The sequence below is a fragment of the Hippopotamus amphibius genome, chromosome 9, assembly GCF_030028045.1.
Source record: "Hippopotamus amphibius kiboko isolate mHipAmp2 chromosome 9, mHipAmp2.hap2, whole genome shotgun sequence".
NCBI classification, from domain to species: domain Eukaryota; kingdom Metazoa; phylum Chordata; class Mammalia; order Artiodactyla; family Hippopotamidae; genus Hippopotamus; species Hippopotamus amphibius.
The window spans coordinates 105,974,961-105,998,607 of record NC_080194.1 but is presented as its reverse complement, the minus strand read 5'-3'; the positions used below and the strand labels follow the sequence as shown (position 1 = coordinate 105,998,607).

The 23,647-nt window shown below is 51.1% G+C and overlaps 1 protein-coding gene across 4 annotated transcripts in view; it reads right to left on the bottom strand.

The window, feature by feature from the left end:
- The window catches only part of HIP1 (huntingtin interacting protein 1), a 156,746-nt gene that overhangs the window by 85,185 nt on the left and 47,914 nt on the right, over positions 1–23,647 (bottom strand). The window contains exon 1 of one of the 4 annotated variants that reach the window (XM_057748233.1): positions 12,130–12,187. The exons of 1 other annotated variant lie outside the window; for it this stretch is intronic. In XM_057748233.1, coding sequence (XP_057604216.1) covers positions 12,130–12,138 — 9 coding nt within the window. In that variant the 5' untranslated portion in view covers positions 12,139–12,187. Of the gene's footprint in view, positions 1–6,647; positions 6,775–12,129; positions 12,188–23,647 lie in introns of those variants that run through there. 2 more of the 4 variants (XM_057748232.1, XM_057748234.1) reach the window with 2 other exon arrangements.

Sequence of the window (23,647 nt, the reverse complement as noted above, 5' to 3'; positions counted from 1 at the left end):
AGACCGCACTTAACCTTCTGGCATAAAGAGCAGGTGGTTCCTGAGCCCATCCCTGGTCTTGCGACCTTGCACTTTTCCATGTGTGGCTTTCTCTGTCTGGAATGCTCTTACCTTCCTGAACCTCTTGGCAAATTCCTTCCCCTCCTCCTCCAGTTTTCTCAGTAAGCCCCCTCGTCTAGTGCCAGGCAGTTAATTCCACCGTCTCCCACACTAGCACACCCCTCAAATGCACCCCTGTGCATTTTATCCCATGTACTGTAATTACTCATAACATGTCTGATTGCCCTACTAGACTGAGCTCACCCAGCAGAGGGGTCGACCCGAAAGAAGGACTGTTCTATTCCTTCACCTAAAGTTTCAAGATTTTGTTGCCTAAGTGAATGAGCAAAAATAGTAATAATTAGAGCCATGGCTTATGAAGGCCCTCCCACGTGCCAAGAACTGCAAACACGCCATCTCAACCCCTCACAAGTCAGAAGATACCAATCAATCCAAGAAAGTTAGCTGATGAACAGCAAGGTCAACTAACCTGTCCATGGTCTTAGAGCGGCAAGTGGTGGCATCAGGATTTAGCCCCTGGCCTTTGTGACTGCAAAGCCCCTGGTCAACGTCTAGGGCAGTCTCAGGACACAGCAGTTACCTCCTGATCCTCTGTGAGCAGCGGGTGGTGCTGGCTCCCACTCACAGTTACAAATATGCCTCCCACCCTGTAACCCCCATCCTATTTGCTCACAGCAATCACCTCCAGATCAAAGGTTCCCTAGGATTTAGGGAATCTAGAGGAGATTTGGAGATTTTTTTTTTTTTTTCTTAAAATGGCTTAATTTCTTTTGGGGCCCGGGGAACATGAATTTTGTCTGCGAAAATCCTTTGGTTCAGGGGCAGCTGCCAGACCACGTGCCTGTCTGGCTTTGGACTGGGACCTCTTGGGCAAGAAAGGAGACAAAGGTAAAGCAGAAACAGTCCCTGGATGTGCTCTTCAAGAAAATCACCCAGCTGTGCATGGGGGATGGGGTTTGGGGTGAAGGGAGTGGATTAGGGGAAAGATGGCAGGGAGGGGTGGACATCTGTGGGCTGGGCTGTCTTAAAACCTATGTGTGCATCTGAATGTAGGACACTAAATTCTGTTTCTTTCTCAAGGCTATTTTGAGGGAGAAGATAATCCAGGTGAGAATGTTCTATCAACTACAAATGTCTGTCCTCCCACTCAAAGCATTTCAAGGAAATCTGTTGCCCTCTCTTGACTCTAAGCCTTTCAACAGACAACTCAGCCACCCTCAGCTCTGGGTCTCCAACACCTTAACACCCACCCTCAGGGGCCTGCGTGTGAAGTGAGGACTCAACGTGTGTCTGAATTGAAGGGAACCTCACCCGGGTAGGATAAAATCCTAGTGTTCAGTGACAATAAGAGATAGCAGTCAGATGGTAAATCAAAAACTCTTTTTATCCTAAGCATTTTAAGAAGAGGCAAATAACAGATTTCCTTCCCCACTGGCACTTGGCTGAGGCCAATGTCATCTCTGATCCCTGACCTTATTTCACAGGCTGTTTGGAGAAAGTGGCTGGTCCGTGATGCTCCGCTCCGTTTGAGAAATTGTGCTGGGTGCTGCATAAAGCTCACTTCTCTGGAACTGCTCCCCAGTGTGAAAAGGAGCTGCCTTTCACCTGCAGCCAGCCACACCTTAGCAGAGGAATCACAGGTCTCTGAGGGCTGTTCCCGAAGCCTGAGTGCAGAGCCAGAGTGTCTAGGTTGGCAAGGACTCGGAGGCCATGCTCCTCCAGGGTCCCTGGGCAGCTCCAATGGCCAGGGAGGCACGCTCCCTCTTCAGGGAGTTGATTCAGCTGTAGGATGCTCTGCTGTGGGGTGGTCCTAGCCAGCCAAAACCCCACCTCCCAGAACCCCCACTCCCACGCCCCAAGTACATAAACTACCTCTTCCTCCTGACAACCCTCAGCTGTCAATCAGCCTCTCTACTGTCTTCTCTTCTACTGGCTGAACTACTCATTTTACGAGGTTGACATCCTCCTCACCGCCCTCTGGACAGTCTCTAGTCAGAGGCTTCAAACCTTCTTTGACTCTGACCACAGTAAAAAGCATACATTATGACGCCGGTCCACGGCGGTCCATGCTTGTGTGTGTGTGTGTGTGTACACACAAACCAGTTTCATGAACCTTCTTATATGGAATACACTTGTATGTTTTCTAGTCTGTTTCACTCTTTCAGATACTTGGTTGCAACCCACTAAACCGATGTTTTGTGATCTAGAACTGAAAACACTGCTCTGGTTTCACCAAGCTGGTCGTCCATGTCTAGCTTTGCCTGATTATTTAGCTCAGACACTAAGCCTTCCTTTCCATGAAGCCATTAGCTGTTGAGAAATGTGGGTAGACTCCCAGGCATGATTCTACCCCGGGGTCTCTCTGGCTTGGCATTTCCCTCCACCACGCTTTTCCTGGGCCCAGCAAATACACGCAAACCTCAGCAGACAGCAGGCTGGCCTGAAGCTTCTTCCTGCACCACCATCAACATCATTTACTCAGAACACCTGAGATGCTTTTCTCTGCTTTTTTACCTGACCTCTTCCCATCTTCCTGCTGTGTAAGCTGGAGGTTCCCACGCGTCAGAAGTCTCACGTTTGAGGCAGGCAGCCGAGATTCATAAAGAAACCCTGAGCTTTTGGGACTTCCCTGGTGGTCCAGTGGTTAAGAATCGCCTTCCAATGCAGGGGACACAGGTTCGATCCCTGGTCGGGGAATAAGATCCCACATGCCTCCCTGCACGCCACAACTAGAGAGCCCTCATGCTACAACTAGAGAAGGTCGTGCACTGCAACTGACTTGACACAGCCAAGTAAGTAAGTAAATAAATAAATAAATATTTTAAAAAGAAAGAAAGAAAGAAACCCAAGCTTTATAAACAGCTGTAGATGACTGATGAGGGGTGCAGTCTGCACAGACTGGCCCTAATCCCCCCTCCATGTAAGATCCAAAGGCCACCACTTCCAGCTCATCATTTTAGATGAGCTTCTGTCCATCCTAGAAACTGGTCACTAAATCTTTTTCCTTACCCTTTACTTTGTCACCATTTTGGTGATGTGGAGAACTGGGGGTACCAGATCTGGTTCCAGGATTTCACTTTTCTGAACTTCAGTTTTCTTATCTGTAAAATGTGGTTAATTCTTTCTGCCCTGCTTTTCTCATGGGGTTGTGGTGAACAGGAACAGGTGTGAAAATGCTTTGTAAACTGTAAAACACTATGCAAATATAAATCGTTATATAAACTATACAACCTTTTGTTAAGAACCATGGCAATGCCTCTGCTCCCCCAATTACAGCACCATGCGTTCATGCTCTGTATTCAGTAAAGGCACAGATCCCATCGTCAACCCCCAAAAGGCATCTGCACTTTACCCCTGAGCCATGGGTTAAACCAGCTCTCCCTTGGGCAGATGTCTGATGTCATCAAAAATTCATTGGGTCACAGCAGCTGGTGAATCCACTGTCCCCAGTCATTTTTGTACCTTCATTCAGAAAGATAACTTGACCTAGGAGAATTGGTCCCCAAAGCAGTCAACCAAAAAACAGCCTAAGTTCAGCTCTTTAGGCCAATCAAGAAAATAAAGGATGTGTGTGGGGGCAGGGGGGAAATCAGAGTCATCTTAGATGAGACTTTGGGGACCGTCATTATCATAATAGCAAGTACATATGGAGGAATTATGCTCGATCCTGTGCCTTAAAGAATTATTTCCAACCTTGATGAGGATGCTCAAGGCTCATTTTACACATGAGGCTAACAGGTTAAAAAACATGTTCAAAGGGATAAAGTATAATCTGCTTTTCCTCATTCAGTGACAAGTGAAACCCCAAGGCTGGTGCTGGGCTTTGCCAAGGATGTGGCTGAGATGCTGGGTTTGAGGTCTACCCTGGAGCCAAGTGCCCCCAGAACGAGGACTTTAAACTGGCGGTGGGACTTTCACAGTCAGAACAGAAGGTAACTTTGGCCTTTTGCAGGAGTGGGAAGCAGATGCCAATTCCCTGGGGTGGGTAAGGTTCTTCTTGCTACAGTCCAGGGTCTGTGCTCTTTACAAAGAGCTGAGAACAATTGTTTCTGGGCTTGGGAGCTTGGCTGCTCAATGATTAATGAGAATCTAATATCACTTTTGTTCGGACCCCAAGCTAAAAGAGGAAAGAGGTGACACAGGTACCTCTCCTGTGCCCCAAATTCCCCAGAGGTTACCCACCGCCTACAGACCGAGGTTGGAACTCCTTGGCTGGTGTTCAAGGCCTTTCTGGTTGGCCCCAACCAGCGATCTTAACATTTTCTGATCTCAAACCTCTGTCCCAGCCACATGTCCTCAGCCTCACCCAATGGGTTCTGCCCATTTGTCTTCCTGCAACTCTTCCAACAGGCAATGCCCCTCACTGCTCTCAGCAAAGCCAACTCCACTCGGCCTTGAAGACCCAGCCTAGGGTCTTGTCTTTCTTCTGGACTCTACAGCCCATCCCCTTGCAGACCCCTGTAGCCTTCTGGAGCTGTAACCTTCTGATAGGGGCCTGCGCTAATAGCTATTAGGTTGGCCTGCATCTCTCTGGACCCCTCACCCAGATGCTAAGGGCCTAAGAAGCAAGGAGGCCATACATCATGTTTCTGTGTTCTTCGCATAGCACTTGCTATCGAAATGAAAGGAATTAAATAAATGCTGTTGAGTTAAAGAGGGGATGGGTGGAGGGAAGTGGTAGTGTCAGAAGTGGACCAGATCTCTAGAGACAGAGGTCCCTAAGCTGTAAGTTGGTCCTCATAGATAGGGCTTTGGAAAGAATCTACGCTCAGGGACAGAAGGAAGCTCAGAGGTGACCTGCTTTGGCAGCCATTGAACTAGAACGTCAGGTTCCCTGTCCCTCCCACCCACCCTCTCCCATAGCCTAGACAGGTGACTCTGGTCTTGCTAAGATACCTCTAGGAAAGGGCCTGGCTGCTGCTAAGTTTTGCACCTTCCCATCCCCACAGATGCACAGAGGATTTTTTGAGTGGTATTTCTAATAGTTACCCAAAGAAAATATGCTCTCATGGTACACACATAGGAAATGGTGGCCCAGACTCTTGGCATTGCCCAACCACGGGCAGGTTTGTGTCCTCAGACGAAGATGAAAGCCAGCGAGGCCCCTCAACCCCAGGCTCTGGCCCCAGCCCCAGGGGCAGCACTCAGTTTCAGCGTGGTCTCCTGCCCTGGGAAGGAATGACTCACCATCCTCTGCTCCGCATCCCACTGTCCCCCACCCAAGACAGAATGCCAAAGCCCTGGCAGTGCCAGGAGCTTACTGACCTCTCCAAAGAGATGGTTACTTTAAAAGGACGCTCTCTGGGAAAAACCAGCCTGATTCTGTACAAGACCAACTGAAATTCCAGTACCTTCTCTTCCCTAAGGCACAGGCAGATCCAGACGCCCTTCTCCCCAGACACACCCCAACCCAGGTCCTCTCCTCTGAAGCCCTGGGGCCCACATGAAGCACAGGCCATCATGGGGTACCTCTCCAGCCTGACACACGGGCCCTCAAAGGCTGTAAGGCTGGGGTGTGGCTCTAAAGCCAGGGTCAGGGTGGTAGTGATCTTAAGGACACCCTTACTTTTTTTTTTTTTTTAAATCAGTTAAATTTTCCCATTTATTTTTTTTAACTTATTTTTTATTTTTTACAATAAACTGCATATATTTAGAGTGTACAATTTGGTATTCCAGTCTCCCAATTCGTTCCACCCCCCAACCCTCTCCGCTTTCCCCACTTGGTGAAGGACACCCTTACATCTTCATTCAGATTGGGAGCCAATCGGGACCCCTAGGCAAACCTGCCCCAGGTCTCCAAGAGCTCCCAGAGAACCCCTCCCTTCAGAGTCCCCCAAATCACATCCCACGACCCCAACCCCCACCCCCAGGGCTGCTCCTCAATCAATGAACAGCAAGGTATTCAGCTCCTACTGTGCCCCTGGGGGAATGGAGGGCTGCCCTGGGGGAGGAATCAGCTTCCTCCAGGGAATCAGATGCTTAAGAGGCAATGGAGTCTGCCGCCCCCCGGGGCCAAGGCAGTTGGGGGTCTACAAGTGGTAAATCTAGAACACCCCTCCAAGGATTCTTTGCCAAGGGGTCCATCCCTGCCCCCTCACTCTCTAGGATGGTTAAAGCCCTGGCTTCTCCTCACTGCCCTCCCAGGCCACCCACCTGTGCCCCTCAGCCCCTCAGCCCACTGGCTCAGTCCAAAAATCTTCCCATAAACCTCAAATATGTGTGTGAGTAGGGGGCTGTGGAGGAGATAGGGCGATCCCCCTCCCCGCAGCCCTGCCCTCCCTCCACCAGGCTGGTTCCCCAGCGTGGGAGGCGAGCTCAACAGCCCTCTCTCCCCGGAGTCTAGCGAGCTCTCCGGGGCAGCCCTGGCGGCAGCGCGGCGGGAAACCGGGAAGCCCAGCCGTGTCCGCCAGCCGCCTCCAGAATCCTGGCCCCGCTCCCTCCTCCAGCACGCCTGGAGTTAGGGCCAACAGGCAGGATCAACAATCCAGAAACTTTCAATGGATCAAGCCGACTCGGAAGGAGAGAGGGATGAGGGGGAGGGACGGGGACGCGGAGGCTCCAGGGCTGAGCCGCCGCTCTTCACTTACCATCTTGCTCACATCCATGACCGAGGCTGCAGGGCACCCCCCACCCCTGGAGATCCCGCGTGCCCCGAACGCTGCTCCCGGGCTAATTCAGCCCCGATGGTGCCATGCTGCGGGGAGGGCGGCCGGCAGGGCCCCCGCGGACCGGGGAAGGCGGCGGCGGCGGCGGCAGGACCGAGGCTGGCCCGGAGAAAGGAAGGGGAGGGGGAGGGGAGGCGGGGAGGGGGAGGGGGCCGAGCGCCGAGCCGCAGAGCGCACCGGGGGCGGGGGAGGCGCGGCCCGGCGGGCGGCCCGGCGCGGCGGAGCCCCCGGGGGCCGGGGAATCCCGAAATCGGCTGCAGGCGCCCGGGCAGCCGCGGCGGTGGCGGTGGCGGTGCGGGGGCGCCGGGCGGGGTGGGATCAATGGACGGATTCCCGGGGCCGGAGCCCGCGGCCCGGGCGCGCGGCGAGGGTGTGATTTGAATAACAAAAGGTCACTTCTCCCCGAGGCCCGCGGCCGGGATCGCTGAGCCCGCAGCGAGGCCGCCGGGCCGCCGGGAAGTGAATGTGAGTGTGTGCGAGTGTGTGCGCGCGTGTGCGCGTTTGGGTGGTGGGATCTGTGGGACTCAGGAAGTGAGTGGGGGAGGCGGCTGAAAAGGAGGGAGAGCTGGGGGGCGCACTGAGCCGACATTCCAGTGGGGGCAGGGGGTCCGCTCGGCCCCTCCCCACTTGGCTTCACTGGACAAAGGCGGAATTCAGACCCAGTGGTTAGCCTCCTGCGGCTAATCCGGAGGGGACGCCCAGATGAGTCTGGGGTCTGCAAACGATGGACGAATAAAAGGAAGTGGGACAGGTATCCCCCGAAGACTCCGAGCACCCCCCCACCCCCACCCCCGGCAAAGAAGCCCAGAGCCAACCCTGCCTACTGGCTCCTAAATGATACCTGCCCTGAGCTCAGAGCCCCTTTCTCTCAAGCCAGACTCCTTACTCAATGGCTAGTCTGCCTAAGAGAAACGAGAGACAGACTCCTCTCTGCAAGGAGATGCCGCCGGTGGCGGAAAAAGGCTCCCGCAAATGCTCTTTTGGGGTCTCCAGAAAATGCACGGTCCAGAAAAAGGCTGGAGGCCCACGCCTACGGTTTCAACACAGGCTGCCTCACATCCTCAGAGGACCAGTAAAAAGAAACCTTCCTGCTCACCGGAGTCAGCAGGGACCTGAGTCCACTTACACCTACCACGCTTTACAGGGTAAGGAAATTAAGGCCCAGAGAAGGGGAGTGATTTGCCCTGAGGTGGGAAGAGGACCCTGGCAGGAAATGAGGGCAGAAGAAACCTCACTAAGGACAGTGCAGCCTAAGCCCAAAAGAGCTTCCCATGCTGCCACTGAGCGTCCAGTTTTGAAAATCCTTTCGAATGAACAGGTGATGGGATGCATCCACAGCCCTGACCCTCTGACCCAAACCAAGGGGCTGAGGAGGCAGCGCCGGTAAGTCCCCCATCCTGGCCCCATGGTCCGCTGGGCTGATTAGGACATCTCCTCCCCTTCAAAGCTGAGTTCTCAATCTATGACATAGGGGCTGTTCCTCTGCCTGCCTTCTAGGGGGATGTGAGAACACTGATATAAAAGATGATATAAATAAGATATAAAAGCAGAAGTACAGGAGAGTCAGGGGCTTTTGTCGTGGTGGTTATTTTTATTTCCCAGCTCCGAAGCCCAGTCCAGGGTCCCTCAGCTTCAGGAAACGGCTCTCTGGTCCCAGGTCTCTGTCTAACCCTGAGTCTGGACTGCACACCAACTCTCCTGCCCCACCCCAGGGCTGCTCCTGGCAAGCCCAGTGCTGCCTGCACTGTGCCCCAGCCAGGGAAGGCAGGAGGGTGCCCTAGTTGGTTCTGGCATTCTGGGCTTCCATAGACCCTGCTACCAACTCATATCCGTAGAGTGAAGCCAAATGAGGTAGGAGGCAGAAGGGAAGCATGCCACCAGATCCTCATTCTCCCACACGGACACCCAAGGGAGGTCAGGGCCAGGTGAACCAGCAGGAGTCAAGCGATGCAGAAATTAGTTTGGGATTATATGCTGCTTGATTAAATGTACAACCACCATTTTTCCTTTTAAAAAAAAAAAAAAAGGATAGATTTCATGTTTAAAAAATATTATGAACCCAGGACTTCCCTGGCGGTCCAGTGGTTTAGATTCCGTGCTTCCAATGCAGGGGCCGTGGGTTTGATCCTTGATCGGGGAACTAAGATCTCACATGCCATGCCTCATGGCCAATAATAATAATAAATAAATAAGTAAATAAAAATATTATGATTAAGTTCTTCCAATAGATCTTGACATCTTAGCTGGCATTTTCTTGTTGCTAAAATGGGGATAGTGGGGATACCACAGAGGTGGTAAGGGTCAAATTAAAGAGCTTTCCCAAACCTTACCTGCAGTAGACTGAATGATGCCCGCCCCACCCCACACCCACCCCACACACCACCAAAGAGATCAGGTCCTAATCCCTGGAACCTGTAAATACTGTCCTACATGGCAAAGACTGTGCACATGTGTTTAAGCCAAGGATTCTGAGGTGGGAAGAGGACCCTGGATTATCTGCGTAGACCTTTGATGCGGTCTTGTGCATCCTTGTAAGAGGGAGCTTTGACACACAAAAGAGGCAGAGATTAGAGTGATGTGGCCACAAGCTAAGAAATGTTGTCAGCCACCAGAAACTCCAAAAGGCAAGGAACAGATTCTCTCCTAGAGCCTGTGGAAGGAGTGGGCCCCGTCAACACCTTGATTTTGGCCCAGTGATACTGATTTCGGACTTCCGGCCTCCAGAACTATGAGAGAATCAATTTCTGTTGTTTTAGCTACCAAGTTGATGATAATTTGTTAAAACAGACACAGGAAGCTAACATACTGTGCAAAGGCTGTGAGGGCCCATGTCATGGCTCCAGATAGGCACCTGCCTCAGGGCTGCCCTCTCCTCTGGACTTCTTTGCCAGGGAGCTGCTCTTGTGAAGGCGAGGCCAGCAGGAGGCAGGAATAGGGCTGTTCCGCTCCGGCTCCATTTGAGGGGCGGAGGGAGGGCACCCTGGCATATAAGAAAGCACCTACAGGCAAGCATATATATTCACGGACGCACACATGCACATGACATACAAACACAGGGAAGGAGCAAACAGCTTCTTAAAAGAGCCCGGGCTTCTCTGCCTTGGCTAACCCATCACCTGCTAGGTCCGCCCAGCATACAAACATCTTTGGGTGCCCGCCTTTCCTGCCACTCTTCTTGGGGCGACAGGTTCAGACTTTAGAAGAGGTGAAAAGAAGGGGCCTCACCTTCCCCTGGGCCTCACATTCCCCATTCCACAGCGGTTGTGCCACGAGGCATCCTGTGGTCTTGGGTCTTTAAGGGAAGACATTTCTAGCTGTGCCTCTACAGAGAGGCAATTTGAAACATGCACAAAACCCAGCTCAGGTTGGGGGACCCTCTTTTGCATAAGTTGAGCAGAAAGAGAAACAGTGGGTAGAGGAGTAAGAATGCTGTGGCCCTCAGGCTGCGACTGTACTTTCTTCATCGGCTCCAAGCCATTATATTCAACTCTATTGGATGTCAACACCTGGGGGTTTCCATCCCACAAGCACCTCATACTCAAGGAATCCAAAGATAAAATTTTCTTTTCCCTCTGTTTTCATAATCTGCAGCTTCTCTTGTTTTCTGTCTTAACTAATGTTTCCATATCCACTTAGTTCACCAAGGGAGAAACATCAAAGTCAGCCTAATTCCTCCATTGACAACCCCCACTCTCACCCCATCTAATCAGTTCCTGTGTCCATGCAATTCTTTCTTGCAAATAGGTTCCAGTCTCTGTCTTCCCTCCCAATAGCAATTGCTCCTGTACTGGATAAGAGTAAGCGACGGCCTCCTAACTGGCCTCCCTGCCTCCAGTCTCTACCTGTCCAATTCATCTTCTCCACCTTACTGGCCAACCCCAAATGGAAACAAAAACAAAATGAAACAAACAAACCCTTGCACAGTTCATCTGGCCCTCAAAGTCCTTACTAATCTGGCCTCATCCCCCTCCATTTTAGCCACCTTCTCCCATCCTCTCCTGTGGAGGTCCTGGCCCATGGATGCTCCTGGAATACTCTTCCCACCTCTCCTCAGCTTGGTAGATTCTTTTTTTTCTTCAAGATTTATTTATTTATATTTATTTATTTATTTTATTTTTTGGCTGCGTCGGGTCTTCGTTGTTACACATGGCCTTTCTCTAGGGGAATGGGGGCTACTCTTTGTTGTAGTACACGGGCTTCTCATTGAGGTGGCTTCTCTTGTTTCAGAGCACGGGCTCTAGGAACACAGGCTTCAGTAGTTGCAGCACATGGGCTCAGTAGTTGTGGTGTGTGGGCTCTAGAATGCAGGCTCAGTAGTTGTGGTGCATGGGCTTAGTTGCTCCCCTGCATGTGGGATCCTCCCGGACCAGGGATCGAACCTGTGTCCCTTGCAATGGCAGGCGGATTCTTAACCACTTTGCCACCAGGCAAGTCCCAGCTTGGCAGATTCTTTCTCACATTTTAGGACCCATCTCAAATATTACCTTCTCTACAAAGGCATTCCTGACCCATCCAGACATAGCCAGTCACTTGAGTTCCCGCCTGCAATGGACAGCCTCTGGGTATAGCCTGCATGAGCCTTGGATGGGGGTGGTCCTCGTCCTGGGCTCTCTCTGCTCACCTGTGAGTTCCCTTGAGCAGAGGCTGAGCTGCCCTGAGTGTCCTGCCCCATACTTACCTGCACCAAGGCTCTCATCAACCTAAATTCCACACCCACATCACTACTCCACCTTTAACTTCAACTAAGTGCTGAATGGACCCAGGAAGCGGATACAGAAGGTTCAGAGGATGTGTCCTGGTGGAGGGTGACACCTACTGGAGAACCATGACTCTGCAGCCTAGCCCTACAAATACCACACTGAAGACTCCGAGGAGAGGCTCAGGGCTGGGCCTTCTAGAGTACTTTAGAGGCCTGAGATTCCATTAATTCTCAGTAATGAGGTTTAAACTGAACAACACTCTCTACAAAATGGCCTTATATAATGTACGTTATTATGCTACCTGCTACCACTAGCAGTGAGCATATACAGAAGGCTGCAAAGTTTATAAAATGCCTTTTTGTCCATTATCTCATTGTAAGGCAGATAGAATGGGTGTTATTGTTAATTATTATTATTATTACTATTATTAATATTCTTGGCCATGCCATGCAGCTTGCAGGATCTTAGTTCCCCAACAAGGGATCAAACCCACGCCCTTGGCATTGAAAGTGCGGAGCCCTAACCACTGGACTGCCAGACAATTCCCAAACAGGTATTATTATTACAACACCTACTTTGCAGGTGAGGTGTTGTAGAAGAAACCCGGGAAAGGCGCTGAGATGGGGAGGGGAAGTCCAAAGCTTCTTTAGCTTTGCCTAAAGTGTTTTAGTATTTCATAAAGAGAATGTAATGAAATAATTTACCTGCATCATAACGGTGGCTATTAAAGAAGAAAGAAAATGTAGGCTCCGGAGTGAGACAGACCTCAAGGTGAAGTCTGGCTGCATTACTTTCTAGATATGGGCAAGTTCCTTAACCTCTGTGAATTTTAGTTTTCTTCCCTGAAAAGAAATAAATATTATATAGTTCGCAGGGTTGATGTGAGATTACGGAAACCAATGCATATAAAGCACACAGCACCATGGGAGGCTGGCCCCAGGCTTGGCACGCTCATCTCCTCATTTACTTGGTGACTAGTTCCTGAAAAGTTCTAGATATTTTTTTCTTAAAAAGCTTACTTCATAAGAAAAAAAAAAAAAAAAGCTAAGGGTAACAGTAGTCATTCTGGCTTCAATGACAGTAGGTAAATAGGTTTATAGGGAGAACTATAGCCACTATACCCAGCTGAGCAGCAGAGGACATTAACCAGCACCCACCGGCTGAGTAGCTCCTAATCTTCCCCTGGAGGCACCTCTGCAGACAGAGGCTTGGCCAGGGTGACTGTGATGCCAGCACCGCCTGTGGTCCTGGTGGCTCCATCATGGAGTATTTCCATGGGTCTTTCTTTGGACAGAACGTGCCCTTTTCAATGAGTCACTTTGACTCCAGCGGGAAAAGCCTTGCGCTGCCTCTCTGCGGGGGCATGATGACACTTCCAAGTTGGAAAAGAAAAGAAGAAACCTCAGGATACATAAGAGTTCCCGGACCTAGAATGTATTTCAGGATGCCCAAAGGGCACAGCATCACTAGGCAAGTGGGCAAGTGGGTGCTGCTGGGGGGTGGGGGGCACTGTGTCATGCTCTGACTAATCATAGCAACTGAAAACGTTTACTGAGTCTCACCAGGTGCCAGGCACTATGACAGACACTTTACAAGCATTATTTCTTCCAGTCCCCACAACAAGCCTGTATACTAAGTGTTACTATTATTATCCTTATTTTACAGATAAGGAAGGCGGCCCAGAGAGGTTAAGTGCCTTTCCCAGGGCCCCACAGCTAATAGGCAGGGGAGCCCAGGTTGAACGCAGGCAGTGTATTCCAGAGGGCCCCCCTCTGCCCCTGTAGCCTCTACCTCGGGTTCACGCCAAATCACACCGGGCAGCGTCCTGGGCACCTGACACTACCCTACCCGCCTACCCGTGGGAAACCTGCCCTCACTGGGGTTGGCAGGAAATCTGAACTATGTTATTGTTAGTATGTATTTTAATTTATGGGGTTGCTTTTCTTCATTTTAAAGGCTTGTTTATTAATTATATCTTAATTACACTGAATTCGGCTGCCTTTCCTTCCTTCCCCTAAGTGATTTGCATAAATCCCCAGAGCCAGGTAACAAGCACCTGTGATTCAAATGAACATATATGCAGTCGAATACTACTCAGCCATAGAAAAGAAGGAAATAATGCCATTTGCAGCAACATGGAGGCAACTAGAGATTATCATACTAAATGAAGTAAGTTAGAAACAGAAAGACAAATACATATGATATCACTTGTAGGTGGAATCTAAAATATGACACAAATGAACCTATCTATGAAACAGAAACAGAATCAGGGACATAGAAAGTAGACTGCTGGTTGCCAAGGGGGAGAGGGTGGGAGAGGGTAGCAGTGGGAGTTTGGGATTAGCAGATGCAAACGGGTATATATAGAATGGTTAAACAACAAGGTCCTACTGTAGAGCACAGGGAATTATATTCAATATCCTGGGATAAACCATAATGGAAAAGAATATGAAAAAGAATACATATATATACATGTATAACTGAGTCACTTTGCTGTACAGGAGTAATTAACATTGTAATTCAACTATACTTCAATAAAAAATAAAACAAACAAAAAACAAATGCAGGGCCTGCTAGCTGCCTCTTGGACTTCAACCCTATTCCCTCTCCCTGTGCCATGCAGGCTGCTGTATTATAGGCTTATCCGCTGTGGATATGCAAGGATGGGTCCTAAGAAATGACACTGCTTAGTTGAAACATTTCCCTTGAACACAGTTTTCATCATGAACACGCTAAACAGGCCTATATCTTAAAGGTACCTGGCATCGTCCCAAATTCTGAAACTGAAGTTAAAATAAATATTGACGATAACACACTAGGTAGAGAGAAAATGACTGCAGCTTAGGCAGGAAGCTGTAATCAATGAATGAGATATGTGGGCATGACCGAGAAAATCCCATAGTCATAGGGGAATGCGGGGAAGTAAAAGAAAAGCAGAGAATGCAGAAGGGAGACCCCAGAGTTAAGAAAGTGCTAGAAAAGAGTGAACTGCTAGGTAGGGACTACAATTCCCACCTCCTTGGTAGTTACAAATGTAATCCAGCAGCTGGAGGTCACAAAGAGAATCCGCTTCTATCCCCATATTTTCTTGCCAAAACCTCTCAGCTGGAGCCAGTGGGAAGTCTTTCCTGTGACTTCTTGGAGCATATCTCTAATTTTATTTGGAATCCTAGTTATTTGCTTTCAATATGCAAATTTCACTGTCTAGGAACCTCTCAGCAATATCCAGGTGCTGGTGACATGGTGACAATAAAACGTGAAGCTATAACTCTCTTGGGGAGGCCCTCGGCTGGCAGGGGCAGCGGGTGGCAAAAAGGTTCCCCACCTGGATGTTTCTGCCGAGTGCTGGATCTCCGTGGGCATCCGTGTGAAACAACTCAGCTCACTGAGTTGCCACAGCTGCCCTCAGAAGCCTCCCTCTTTGTGATCCTGAAGAGCCAGGTCGTCAGAAGCTTCACTCATCTGATCAGAGTCCTGAGCTCACGCCGCAGCCAGGCACTGGGCCTGCTTCCCCGTGGACGGGCCACCAGCCCTCGTCACCCGGACCAGCCACAGGTGTGTTGATATTCACAAGAGGCCCAAACAGGAGCATGGGTGGTAGTCTCCATAAATCTCCATTTTAGGTAAGTAGCGCCACCAAACCGGCACAATGGCCCTGGCCTGGCCTCTGAGCAGCTGCTTGATAAAGACGTAGCTGCTGAAGGGCGATGTTGTTGAGCCTGCATTAAACCTGATGAACATCTGTGAGTGGTCTGCCCGTCACAGGATCCACGGGAACAAGAAACTCACCCGCAGTGTGCCAGGCGCCAGACCAAATGCTCTGACTACCTTGGCCTGTCTATTCCCCCCAGCTCATGGCTCTTACAGATGTGGCTGCTGAGCTACGGAGAGGCCATGTCTTCCCAATGTCCCACAGATGCGACTATGACAGGTTGTCTGCCTGCAAATTCCCTGCTTTCCCTCTGTATCCACAGCCCACCTTCCCAGGTAAACTCGGGCACAGCTGGGGCTCAGATCGCTGTCTGCTGACAGCCTATCAGTCTTCCAGGAGTGAGGCCATGGAAGCCCATGCATCAGCTGGGAAGAGTCTGCCCCTGCTGGGACAGTTGGAGATGTCACAGCTGCCCCTGGGGACCCTCAGGAGCTGCGGCATAAATGAGTAATGAGAAGAGGCCCGAAGTGGCACTTAGGGCTGGGAAAGGTCAAAGGCTCTGCTAGCATCAGGCTCCCTTCAGGACCAAGGGTGTTCTGGGGGCATACCCGGGAGCCCGGGAGTGCATCCCCTGGAAATAGCCCTCCTGGTCAGGGAAAGGGCCTTCCTAGGAGGAAGGGCCAGGGGTCTGGGGTACCCCCTCGCTCTGGCACTAAGCGTGCATGAGGCTTGTGTGCCTGAGCCCCCATTTTATCATCTGCGAACCTCCAGATCTAGAATTCTGTTTCCAGTCCTGCTTACTGTTGGCTCCCTTTGGGACTTCAGTTGCTGCAGCTGCTAAAGCTCCCAGAAATGTGTTTCCCTCCAGAGAATGGATATACATAGAGGGGCTGGGGGATCAGTGGGCAGACAACAGTTTTGAATCGAGAAAACTAGAAGTTCTCAGGGAATTCAAGAGGATGGTCCAGGGCTGCTACCAGGCCCTTGCCAATCCTGGAGCAGCTGGTACATCTGCACGGACAGGGACTGCCCCACACCCGCATTTAGGGAGGTGCCAGTGCACTTGAACTTTCCTCCCATGGGATCCAGTGTGTGAATGGAACTGTGGAGGGGGATGGGCAGTGGGGGAATATTGGAGCACATGCAGGAAGACTGGATGGCAGGGCTGAGCACGAGGGCAGTGTGACCAAGCACAGCGAGTGGAACAGGCCAAGGGCGTCTGTGCAGAAATGAAGCCGTCTCACTGAGCAGGTCCATGGAAGGGAGGAGTCCGAGCTGGGACACTCAGGCTCACGTGTAGGCAGCAGAAAGCCAGACAGGCCGCTGTGTAGGAAAACCCAGACACGGACTCAAGAGGTAAAGCAGGGCCCGTGACCCTGGCTTTCGGAGTTGGGCTGAGGCTATCTGGAGCCCCTGGTGAGAGAGGAGGGGTGTGGGGCCGCAGAGGTCAGGCAGAGTGATGGTCCTGCTGCCCCTCCAGCCTGCAGATTCTCTCTTGCCCCTGCTGTGTTTGAGGGCAGCCCTGGGAGTGCTGCCTGGGAGGCTCCAGGGAGGAGATGGGCTGGAAGCTGCAGGTGGTCAGGGGCAGCAGTGGGGAGCCAGGAAGATGGGCCTGAACTGGGGCCAGGGCGTCAAGAAGGGAACAATCGGGAAAGGGCGCAGGCTGCAGGATGAAGGTGGGGCAGAGGGAGAGCTGACCCTGGGGACTGGGAGTAAGTGGTGCTATAAAGAGGAACCAGGAGGAATTAGGATGGGGGCAGGGGGTGGGGGGGAAGCTGCTTTCCCGGTGTTGAGGGGAGGAATGTGGTCTTCAAGGCGCTACGTGCGCCCTGCAGGCTGCCATGTTCCCAGGGAGGGCCTGTGGACGCGCTGCAGCTTGGGCAAGTGGGGTGCCAGGACGCAGATTGAGGAGTCAACTGGGAGTCAAGGGAGCCAGAAGGGCCATCTGGGGGGCTCGCTTGGCCCTCAGGATGAGAACCCAACTCAGGCCCAGGTGAAGGCAGTAAAGCTCTCAGGGGACAGGCCATTTGCTGGCTGTGGGCTAAGGGGGACCTTTCTATCTAAGCCCTCTGCAGGACTTCCCTGGCGATCCAGTGGTTAAGATTCTGCACTTCTACTGCAGGGGTCGCAGGTTCAGTCCCTGGAGAACTGAGATCCAGCATGCCGCATGCGCTGAGGCCAAAAAATTTAAAAAGCAAAACAACAACAACAAACACCCTTTGGGACCTTAAGTACAACTTTCAAACGGATCCTTTCCCTTCAATAATTCTAAGAGACTCTTTTTAATGAAGTCGTAGAAAAGGACTTTTCGAATGCTTCCAGCCTTTGGAGTGTGGCCTAAATCAGCATCATCAGATCATCACCATCGGCACAGCAGCCCTCGACGTTATTTACCAAGCCCCTCTTACGTAGGACAGGATGCCTGGTGTGGCAGTGCCCCACTCTGAATCTGAGAAATCAGAGCTGAGTAGCAAGGCAGAGGGCGGAGGAAAACAGAGATTGCTATTGCTGGCGGTGGCTCACCACCCCCGCTGCACATTGCAATCACCTGGGAAGCCTGGGGCCCCACCCCAGGGATGCTGATATAACTGGCCTGGGGCCAGGACCTGGGCATGGGCATTTTAAATGTCCCCCAGGCTGTGCTGGGCTCAACTGGGAACAACGGAACCATCGACCAACCACGTAGCTGGGCTCAGGAAGCCCCGCCCCAGACTGGCTGAAGCCGAGGGGTACAAGAGACTAGGAGGTGTGGCACTTCCCTTAGCACTTTTCCTACGCTGGGAATTTCTGAGCTTCCACCTGGAATTTTCCATCCCTTGTCCAAAAGCTCAGCATAAGCAGGGACCTCTGAACCCTTTGCCCTTGGTAGATTTCTTTTTTCCTTTTTACAATGCCATCCCATCCCCCAACCCCTGCCACATTAGAAGGTGTCCTTTTCTACATATTTGACATCACAGGGGAAAGAGACCCCAAGCATGGCTGAGCTATACAAAAATGCCTAGCATACCCCCAGAATCCATTCTGCAAGATCTGTTCTCAGGATGCCGCTTTTAGCTCGTGGGTTCTGGGCAGCAAAGATCTGCTGGATTTCTAAAGCCTCTCCAGGCGGCCTGTGGGTGGCCGGTGGGGGGTAAGGGGCCTGTTAGAAGCACAGAGACAGATGGGAGCCACTCAGCCACGTCCCTGAGTCAGCAGACGGCCTGGAAACCTCGACGCGGGGGCCCAGGCTGCCAGAGCGCTCTGCTCCGGCCTGTCTGGCTCCTCCCTGGAGGCAGGAATTTGGGGCTCCCTCAAATGGCCCAGCCCTGAAGCTGCCAGCCTCTTACTTGAAGGGGTTTTTCCCCTGCTCCTCCCTGGGGAGGACAAGTCCAGGAATCTGTCTTGCCCAGTTATCTAAAGAGCAAAGACCTGTCCTGGGAGTGTGGACCAGGGCAGGAGGGTATCAACTAGGAGACGTCTGTAGTGACCAAGCACTGGCATTTCCGTGCTGGAGAGGGCGGCTGCCGGGCTAATTCCATGTTATTACAGCCTTACAGGAAGCCAGCCTGGCCCAGCTGTCAGCCAGCAGCGGTTTATGGGCCTTAGGGGCAGAGGGAGGAAGGGAGAGGAGAGAAAGGAAAATACAGGCGTCTCCCCACCCCGCCCAAAAAAATTGATCCGGAGTTATTTTTAGGTGCTTATTCATCCCACACATTCCTTTTTAAGAGTCAGGACATGGGCTCTGTACAAAAGCCATGTAGCAGAAGGCAGCTGCTCACACAGGCAGATGGGGCAGGGGACACCTGTGAGCACAGGGCCTGTGGGAGAAGGAGGGACAGTGAGGCAGGAGAAGGAGGGAGAGTGAGATGGTCTTCAAGGACCCCTCACAGTAAAAACATCCCAGAATTCTTCAGGTAGGGTTGGGAGTCTGGATGAGTAGAGGTTTTTAAATCCAAATTCCCAGAGTCAAGTCCAATCTCCAGCTTTCTCTTGCCATATGGCCTTGGAGAGGTTACTGGGGAAGTCAGATAAGATCCTGGGCTGCAACCCTGCCCCCGTGTGACTCTAGGCAAGTCACTCAACCTCTTTGTGCCTGAATTTCCCCATCAATGAAACGAGGATAGTTAGTGGAGATAAAACCCAGAGAATTGCCTGGTATACCCCGTGTTATGTAAGAGTTAGCTATCGTTTCTATTATAGCACCACATATGTTAAATTATTGCTGTCAGTAATAATAATCATTAAAATAGTACACTGGAGTAGGATGGAGTATGAAGCCACAGAAGGCCTGGGGTGGAAAAGAGGTAAAGTTGCAGAAAGTTGTAGTCATGACCCAACGCCTGCCAAGGATGAGTGTGCAAGAGGCTTTGCCTCTGTTTAGGCATGAACACCGAGATGCAGTTTCTCCTCCTGTATGTAGGGTAATACCCACTCCCGGGGGGCAGAGGGATGCGCACAGCACGGCCACAGCGGGTGCTTGGGAAGGCTAGTTGACTCTGAAGTCACCTAGCCTGCTGTGATGGCTAATTTTGTGTGTCACAGGGTGCCCAGATATTTGGCTAAACATTATTTCTGGGTATGTCTGTGAAGGTGTTTCAGGAAGAGGTCTGAATCAATGGACTGAGTACAGAGGATGGCCCTCCCCAGTGTGCGTGGGCCTCATCCAACACTGTAGACTTGAATAGAACAAAAAGGCAGAAGAAGGGAGATTCCAGTTCTTTTTCTGCCTGATCATGTGAGCTGGGACATCAGTATTCTTCTAGGCCTGGGACTTATACCACTGGCTCCCCTGGTTCCTCAGACCTTTAGACTTGGACCAAATTACACCACCAGCTTTCCTGGGGTCTTTAGCTTGCAGATGGCAATGTGAGCCAATTCCCTATAATCAATCAATCAATCAATCAATCACTGTGTGTCTGTGTGTGTGTGTTCTGTTTCTCTAGCTGCCCACTCAATCAGACCCACATCTGGCCTCTCTGCCAGCCGTCAGTTTGCACAGGCCACCCTCCACCTGCCCCTCCCTGACACCCACCTGCCTCCCTCGTTGCTCCTTCTGCCCTCGACACCTCCTACATATTAACCTAGCTTTTACTTACCTCTCTCTTCTGGCTCCATTCAGTAAACCGTTATTGAGTGTCTACTACATGCAAGGCACTGGGCTAAGTGCCGTGGTTACTGAGACAAATAAAGCCAGGGTCTCAGCCCGCAGATCATTTCAAGCCAATGTGGGGGTTACCTGCACAAGAAGATGGTGTAGGCACCTGGGGAACACCAAGCAGGGGCTGGGGGCAGGTGGGGGAAGGGGCAAAAGGCCAGGGACATATTCCTACAGGAAGTGACAGACAAAGATATTCCAAGCAGCAGTGCGCACATGCACATGCGGGGAAAGGAGACTGAACAGGGGGCCTGCCGGGGAGGCCCAGCGAGAGGAGCCGAATCCCCACAGCTCTGCCTGCCTGCCGCCCTCACTTTGGCTCCTGGTCAACGGGGTCCAAATCCCACTCTTTCCATATCTGTTCACCTCCCTCGGGGCTGCTCCTTCCTTCCCAAATCCTCCCAGGCTGAGCACCTCAGCTGAGACTTGAGGGCCAGGGTCACTTCTGTCAGGGTCTCTAGGTCTTGGGTGGCAAGAGGCTGGGGACAGCTCCTCCAGAGTCCCCAACTGCCACCTCAGGCATCATTCAGAAACAGGCAGATCACACCCTTAAAAACCCAAGAGCTTCCCACCCATGGCTTTCGAGGGGGAATCCCAAGGGCCTTCCTCTGACTCGCCGCCCCCCTCCAGCCCCATCCCACATCACTCCTGCCACATCACTCCTTCACATAAGCGGGCCCCTCTCCCTACAAGGCCGTCTGTGTTCCTGTCTCTGTTTCACCTCTTCTGTGACATCTTGCCAGGCAGGGTTAGTCTCCCCACAGCACTTTGCGTACCTCTGTGGCTCTGGTGGGATTACATGTGCTGGCTGACCCTTTGCGGGCAGGAACCTGTCTCATTCCAAGCCAGCCCAGGGCAAATAGCTCTTCCAAACTTCAGACATGACCTTGAAGCATATGTGCAGGAAAGATTCTGCCATTACTAAATATATTGACATCACTGGGGGTGACAATCCCTTTAATAGATGATGCTAGTATGAAGGCAAAGCTTAGTTCATGTTCTAGAAAAAAGACTGGTAAATAACAAATATGCGTCAATTGCATTCACTAGAATAAATGCTTTGAGTAACAAAAGTTTGGGAAAGAAACAAACTGTGACCTCATTAGGCTGAGGAATTCCTGTTCCTCCTCTGGGCTGGGGGCACCTCTGCTCTGAGAATCTCACAGGCAGTAAAACACTTGATAAGGCTGTTGCCCACACCTGTCAGAATGCCTCCCCTGCCCACCCCCCCCAACTAGCAGTGCAATCTAAGGCACTTACTCTCTGTGAGCCGCAGTTTATCTACCTATAAAATGGGTATAAAAATCATCACTCTTAAAAGAGGATGTTATAAGGATCAAATGAACAAGACATATGTGAAAGTACTTAGGAAACTATTAGAGCCCATAAAATTTTCCCAGCTCCAAAAAAGTCCTTTTCTTTTAAGTTTATTAATAAATCATAAAACCTGTCCTTGTGGATATAACAGGTTTTATTACCTAGAGTCTCTTGCCAATTCTTGCCCCATCAACTTTGCTATTCTTCCCGTTGCCTGGCTCCTAGGATCTGGCTCAACTAGGGTCTGGGGAAGAGCAAGGATTCTGGCTCTGTGGTGCATAGCTGCATGACCCTTACTTTCCCTGAACCTGTTTTCCAGAGATGATCAAGGAGTGTGGAGAGGCTTCAATGAGATGACTAATAACCAGTGCATGGGATGTGTGCTCGGTGGCCATGAGCTCTTGAACCACCTCCGAGGGCTCCTGAGGGGCAGGACTCAGTGACCAAACCAGATTAAGCAAACCTCTGTCTCCAGTGGGACCAAATAGGGCCAACGTGTCACCAGCCCCATTCCTAGACAGATCTAGTGTTGCAGAGAGCCTGGTGACCGTCCCGATTCCCACCCCTAAACTCCTGCCAGAAGAGGCATGGAGGCCACGGTTCTCACATTTTTCCTGGGGGTGGCAATGGGGGGAGTATCTGGAATCTTTTCTCTCTCCTTGCTTCACACAGAAACCCCCAAAGTTTCCCCTCATGGCATTTCAAGCTGCTTGACTTGCCAAGTACCTGGTCTATTCTTTGTTCTACATCGTCAAATCCATTTTTCCCATTAAAGCTGGAGAAAAACACCTCCTTAAAATACAAGTTCTCCACTGGCATTTCTTGCTGTGTTTTTAAAAAGTCTAGAGTTAGTACCAAAAGCATTGGGAAGGGAGTTAGGACTTCTGGGGCTTGTTTTTGAATCACTGAGCAGATTGATGAGGCCAGGGCCTTTTTCTCTCTCTTGCTCATGGCTGAATCTCAGCCTCCGGAACACTGCCTGGCACAGAGCAGGCACTCAGTAGACAGTGGTTGGAGGTAGGAATGAATGCACAAAAGAAATCCCCAGTTCACGGATGTGCCAGGCTCTATTCTGAGTAAGGGGCACACATGGGACTCTGCGATCCCTCCTGCCAGTGAGTGCCTTTGACTTTAGCAAAGGGCTTTCATACCCAGATCTCATGTCTCAACACCCTGTGCAACAGGAGTGCAGTTGCCTTTTACAGATAAGTTAAACAAGATACACAGAAACTAAGGGCTCATCTAAGAACCAGAATTCAGGTGTCTTGTTGGATTCATGCACCAGTATTATGGCTGCAGGCTCTTCCTATTGCTTTTATTTTTATTAATTAATTTATTTTATTTTATTTTTTGGCTGTGTTGGGTCTTTGTTGCTGCACGCAGGCTTTCTCTAGATGCGGAGAGCAGAGGTTACTCTTTGTTGTGGTGAGTGGGCTTCTCTTTGCAGTGGCTTCTCTAGTTGTGCAGCATGGGCTCTAGGTGTGCAGGCTTCAGTAGTTGTAGCACACGGGCTCAGCAGTCGTGGCTCATGGGCTCTAGAGTGCAGGCTCAGTAGTTGTGGCACATGGGCTTAGTTGCTCCACAGCATGTGGGATCTTCCCAGACCAGGGATCAAACCCATGTCCCCTGCACTGGCAGGTGGATTCTTAACCACTGCGCCACCAGGGAAGTCCTTTCCCATTGCTTCTTGCTGTCCTGTTATACAGTCAGGGAAAAATCTCGACCTTCCAGTGGTTTGGAGTTCATCGGTCCATTCACCCACCCACCCACCCACCCAGGCCGACCTCTACTTGGTACTACCATGTTCCAGGTTCTGTGCTTGGCTCCAGGGGTTGGGGGAAATGTGGGCCGGTGAATGTAAAAAATGGAGTAAGAGCAGGACTCAGGGACTGATCTTTCTACAAACAATGAAGGAAATAAGGCACCTCCTCTGTGGCCAATGTGCAAAAGAGTTAAACATAGAATTACCATAGGACCCAGCAGTTCCACTCCTGGGTGTATACCCAAGGGAATCAAAAACAGGGACTCAAGCAGATAAGGGTACTCCAGTGTTCAGAGCAGCATTATTCACAGTAGCCAAAAGGTAGAAACAACCCAAGTTGCCCATCAACAGATGAAC